The 6080-nt window shown below is 39.7% G+C and overlaps 1 protein-coding gene across 1 annotated transcript; it reads right to left on the bottom strand.

The window, feature by feature from the left end:
* Positions 1 to 3251: 3251 nt before the first annotated feature.
* LOC108055624 (nose resistant to fluoxetine protein 6-like) lies at positions 3252 to 5827 on the bottom strand. The gene is made up of 9 exons (XM_017139014.2): positions 5572 to 5827; positions 5190 to 5517; positions 5054 to 5127; positions 4787 to 4989; positions 4574 to 4686; positions 4305 to 4515; positions 4063 to 4244; positions 3536 to 4001; positions 3252 to 3476 (listed from the first exon to the last, which is right to left on the bottom strand). Exons 1-9 carry the CDS (start codon positions 5825 to 5827, stop codon positions 3252 to 3254), a joined length of 2058 nt encoding a protein of 685 aa, XP_016994503.2.
* Positions 5828 to 6080: the final 253 nt, after the last annotated feature.

The following is a 6080-nucleotide window of genomic DNA, read 5'->3' as shown; positions in this document are numbered from 1 at the left end:
CATCTGTCTGTGTCACTGAAAGTGCTCGAAAAAGCCAGAAAGCTGCGAACAAGTCACGGAAATTTATGGGAAATTAAATAACCCACAGACCAGCCAGCTGTTTCAGCGTATAGACAACTTTAAGGAGCTCTAAAAGAAAACTTTGTTCGCCGCAACAACAGCAAAGCGGACCGGTCGTGACCTGTAAAAAGGGAAACCGCTTTGGATTGGATTGGAAAACTCCCTGCGGTTCTGCGTGGGCTCTGCATGGGACACTTTTTGGGGAGATTAATTGGTTTGGCCGCAGGCACAAAAAGGTGAAATCGGAGTCACAACTTAATCTTATTCACTTCAAACAAATAGCTTTTGGTAGGCTTTATTTGGCTGCGAAACCCACGAAACAGTTGCTCGATTTGCCTGCAGTATTAAAAAGCCATTGCGGAAACCCTTTGAAATATTTTAGGGTCCCAGATTGATCAAAAATCGAGATATAAATCGTGCTTTTTGTGACGTTGCGCTTGAATTTTTGTTTATCTTTGGAATCCTTTGTGTAAGATTTATGTAGAACGGTTTAAAATAGATTTATTGTCCTAATTTAACTCATGTTGAATAATACAGGTATGTTTTTTGTGTTGTTGATTGCTTCATATTGTTATCTTAGGAGGTGAATAATATGTATTTTAATGTATTTAATTTATTTATTATAATGTTAGAAAATATGGTAGTTAGACATCTAAATTGTTCGTATACAAATATATGAGAAAATCCGACGTGGGAGATAGAAAATATACAGCTAATGGCTAACGATTTTTAACAATTTTAAAACATTTCAAACTAATATGTTTTTAAGTTCCGTTTAAATGTCTGACTACGAACCCTTTAATGGCTTAATACATGAGGCCCTTGAACCTATAAACTCATTATTGATACTTGTGTCTGCTGAAGATTTGTGTCAAAAGTTGATGGGATCCTTAAACCTACCCATAAAGTCACATTAACTTTTCATCTCGTTTCCAGAATCAATATCCGGCCATTTCGAAGATGATTTTGTGGGGGCGTAAGTGTCATTGAAATGTGCCATCACGTCAATCAGCTTAAATCGGACGCACATTTGTGCCATTATTTACTGGGAGCCCTTTCTTTTTTTCGTATTTTTGTTGTTGGCCTAGGACTTGCCACAGATTCGACAGATACAGAAATTAAATTAACTCATGAAAATGTTGAGCGCGTCGGGCGTGCGTTGATCTGGCAGCTACGTGCCGAGGATTTGCCTCCGGAGGAATCCAGAGTCCTGAGTCCTGAATCCTGCGACTCCTTTTGCATGTCCCGCGCCACAGACGTTATCTTTTTTTGGCCTGGCAACCAACCCATCAGCCATTTCTCTTGTACTCCTCTATTTATTCTACCATCTTTTCGCTGCTCATTTTTAATAAACCGGCTTCGGGTGCTCATTGCGGCATTTCAGCATTTCAGCGACCACGTCAAGTTGTCATCAAGCCAAGTCGAGTGCTTATCCCGGCTTTATTAACTGTCCAAAGTGTTTGTCGCCCTTCTGCGGCTAGTCCTCCTCGCCCGAAGTCTTCATCCTAGTCCTTTCGGTATCTTGACTTTATTTTTCTCGGTTTTTTATTCTTCTTCCCTTCAGGTTTTAGGTTTCCGATTCCAAGCTATTTTTTGCTCATTTTCTGACGATTATTTTTGCTATTTTTAAATTTAGTCTGGCGGAAATTTAATTTTGTTTCGTTTGGATTCGAATCTCTTGGTTTATTTGTGGCCCAAGGCTCTGGTCTAATTAGCAGTTACAGGAGTTTTATATTCTTGTAACTTACAGGTGAATAAATAATTTTTAGGTGACCATAAATCTGTCTGTATAGCCAAGAGTAGATCCAAATCTATATGCTGATAATAATCAATGGATAGATTTATACATTTTCATCATTAAATTTACTTCACTATTAGAAATATAAAATAATTTGAGGTTCCAACATATTTTGTAAATATGTAACGCAAGAAAGAAATTCGTTTTCCTATCTTAACTACCTACTATTTTGACCACGCTCATTTGAACACTATTGACCGCTTCTGCTATAAACCTATTAGTTTTTATAGAGCGATAAGTGCCGTTCGCGATTATAAAAATTGGCGTTCTGCAAGTGACTTTCAGAAACAAACAAACAGGTCAAACAATTCCGGGGAAGACGACTGATAGTACGTAATCTCTTGAATTCCGAGTCTTTGAAGTGACGATCAGTTAGTGATTAGGCACCATAGCCTTATCAAAAATAAGAATTGAATCCATTAAAAAGGCGTCAGTTTGATTTTACTGATTTTTAATCACTCGTTGAGGGACTACCCCGATTCTAAGCATTCTATTTTTGGGCTGTTTAAATTTTCTGAATAAATTTATTAAGGGCACTCAAACTGGTTGGGTGCATTCATAGGAATAACGTTATCACAGCAGGGTGCATTCTGTGGGTACATTCAGTGGAATAACGTTATAACAGAGGGGTATAAAAATATCAAAAATGAGGTAGAAAGCAAACTTCGGCAGGTCAATTGGGGTATTCAATTGCGTTGCAAAAGTAAAAACCTTATAAGATTGCCAGACAAAAATTTAAAATAAAAAAATAAAAATTGAGGAAAAAATAATTGCAAGGGAGGCCAATTGACATTTTTACATAAAAATGGTCCCGTGTTTACTTTATGTGAAAAGTTCGCGCCTTAGGCGTCAAATGGACATTAAAGTTTATTACTTGTATTATAGTCATTCTTATTTGGTTTCACCAAAAATTTGGTTAAGCCGCTAGTTCTTCATTTGATTGTGAAGCCAATTTCTTGGTCAAGAATGTCATTTTCTTACTAACCACTTAATTAAATACCCAAAAATCCAAAACGCTGGCAGCGCAGCGGCAGAGAAATGCCCTATTCCATAGGTCGTGAGCGCTGCCTCTGCTGGCCACCACTTATATATAAGCATCGTTTACCAATGGCATTTACCAAGAAAAAACATTGGTCGACAATAGTATTGCAACAAAATCTATACGCTAATTCTTAAGAGTCAATCGGATTTTAGGTTGACCTCACCATAGATTCAAACCCGGCTTTTTGGGCCTTGTAAACTCTTTTGTAAGGAAATGGATGTTGGAACTGCTTTCACTTTTACACTTTTCAAACGGTTGCAACGCAATTGAGTTGTTTTTCAGACCATATATTTATTTTGTTACGCTAATTTTAGTAAATATCTTAATCACTAATTGTACTTAGAGTACACATCACTTTTGGGCCTCATTTTCACCAGGTGTTGGAGTTATTACTTGAAGTTCTTCTAGATTACTAGGTGCGTTATCATCTATCTGTGATTTCTGTTGGACGACAGGAGGATTTTTCGTTTTTGGCCGCATGAATTGGTCAAGTGCACCAAAAGGAGCCTCGATAAGAAGGTACATTATGTAGGAAAACAGTAGGGTGAAGCCAAAGGACGACCAGAAGTTAACCATCTATAAGGATAAAATAATAAGATAAAGGCTTTTATATTATGTAAATAGCTTAAACCTACGATTGAGTAATCCGAGAAGTATGAATTCGTCCTGACATTTCGCGCGTTGACCTCCTGGATGAACATGTGCCATATGTAGACGGAATACGAAAGCCTCGAAAGCGGTTGCCACAGCGGGGTGGAGAGGAAACTGTTGGCCAGACCCCCATATCCTTGCATGCAGGCAAAGACCACCCAGCAAAGGGCCGACGACCAGCCCAATCGGGTGAGTGTATAGTAGAAGGAGTTCTGCAAAGTGGTCAACGGAGGAGCTCCCTTCTGAGCCGCCGGATATAGAGCAAAGATCGATGTGAAGAGCATCGCCAGGCAGAGAATCCATCCAGACCAAACGGCCACTTGGTTCAACAGAAACTTCTTTCCCTTAGTTACATACAAAAAGTAACCGAAAAGAAATCCAATCAACCAAGGCGTCGCATGCGTGTGGGTGGCAAAGTACATGGCCCTCATGGCATCGGGGGAGAAATTCCTATTTATAAGAAAGAGTCTTAAAAAGGGTTCCACAGAACAAAAGTTAGTAAGATTCATACTTGTACGTCATTGAGTAGTCGTTGACCATCATGGTGGCAAAGAGGCAACCGGAGAGCAGGATTATCAGGACAAATATAGCTGCAGCAACCTTCTTGCCCCATTTATGCAGCGTTATCAATAGAATGGGTGAGATGAGGAAGAGCTGCATGTCCAGCGAGAGATACCAAGTGTGGCCAAGGCACTGAAGCACAAAAGAGGTTGTTAAAAATATTCCTTAAAATTCATAAGGCCAAAAACTCACCAGATCATCTGTCCAATTATTCACAAACAGCAAAGTCAAATACCAATTTTTCTCACAGTTTGCCTTTCCAGCGAAGCCACCCACAAAAAGTGGTCCACCCGATATAACGGGCATAAGTGTCATGTAGATCAAAATGGCCATCCCCAAAAGGGGCACTATGCGGATTATGCGATGCAGATACATCATGGGCACATTTAGTTTGCCCTTAGTTCTAAGTATATTATCATAAATAAGTTATTCTAAATTTTTGAGATAATAGATCTACTTACTTATCCATTAAACGCAAGGTAATCAAAGATACCAACAGTCCGCCGAGCATAAAAAACGAGTCCACCGAGTAAAAGCCATTCAGAATGAAACTGGCAAAGGGCGTCGTTTCCCACTAGAAACAGAATTTTATTAATATAATTTAATAAAAATAATTTTATAAATATAATTTTAGTTAATATAAATATATTTATCGATTTAATTTCTAATCTTACCGCAGCAATGTGAAAGAGATTTATACTGGCCGATGTGAGAGATGATATGTATTGATGGCCAAAGACCACCCAAATGAGAGACATGCATCGAATTCCATGAAGACAGTCGATCACATTCGGGTTCGATTTGTTCTCCACAACCCGGAAAAGAGCTCGAGAACTGACCCTGGCTGAGAAGACCTTCACGTAGGCAGGTAGCTCATCTAATGGTTACGGATAACTGTTACTTTTCCTTAACATAAACACCACAATTGCTTGATTACTCACCCTGATTCTTGACCAAAAAGTAGTCCCACAGTGTAAACAAAGCCACTAGGGTAGCCAAAACCGATAAGATCACGCTGTAATCAGAAATCCATAAAAGTGAGCCATAATTTGATAAACATTATGTCGTCACACGTACATCATAAAAATGGTGAGTCCATCCCAGGGTTCACGTTCACTCGTCTGGCAGGTGCTATCGTTGATGGTGATACTTGTGCTGGGAGTCCCCGTTCGGGTCGAAAGACCCATATACTTTTTCATATGAACCGCCGAACAGGACGCGGGTATGCAAGTCGCACTTTTGGCTAGATACACTGAGCGAAAGCAGTATTTTCCTTGAATAGTTCGGTTTGGACTTCCCTCCTTACTGATTTCCTTTCGAATATTGAGACACTCGTCGAAGTTTCCCAGGTCGTACAAGTTGCCAGTTAGTTGACCCGAGGGAGTGGAGCCCCAGGAATCCATCACTAGATATTAAATATAAATATCATATCATATCTTTTGGCTTAAAACCCACTTACTTTTCAATGCCCACATTTGGAATCTTTGAAGTCCCGCCGTTAAAGCAGCCAAATCATCCAGGCACAGCTGATCCTCTTCACTTATCGTTTCCTCCTCACTGGGCTTCAAGTCCTGAAAACGCTCAGCAAACTCCAAGGCCATGGGACTAAGTTGGTTAAGGTGCTGTAGCTCCGGCAGGACATCTTCTTCTCTAGAATTCGCGGCACTAATGAGGGCAAGCCCACAGAGGAAAACTACTGCTGTAACGTTGAGCATGATGGCTCAATACGTTTTGATGGTCTATCATCGAATTCGGAACCCTTTATATGCGAATTAACTGGTCGCGATAAGAACTGTCTATGAAAGCAAATTGGTCTGTTAGTCAATTTCCATGAACAAGCTTGATAAGCTAATCATTCAAGTTCTCAGTATCCACTTTTCGTGATTAAGTACCATTGTACTCGGTAGTTCTAGTCAATAAGTTTAAAGGTAGACCCGAAAGATATCGGGTCTCAGTAGCTGGATATCT

This window comes from Drosophila takahashii, chromosome 2R, assembly GCF_030179915.1.
Source record: "Drosophila takahashii strain IR98-3 E-12201 chromosome 2R, DtakHiC1v2, whole genome shotgun sequence".
NCBI classification, from domain to species: domain Eukaryota; kingdom Metazoa; phylum Arthropoda; class Insecta; order Diptera; family Drosophilidae; genus Drosophila; species Drosophila takahashii.
The sequence above is the reverse complement of the archived record's forward strand: the minus strand, read 5'-3'. Positions and strand labels throughout refer to the sequence as shown.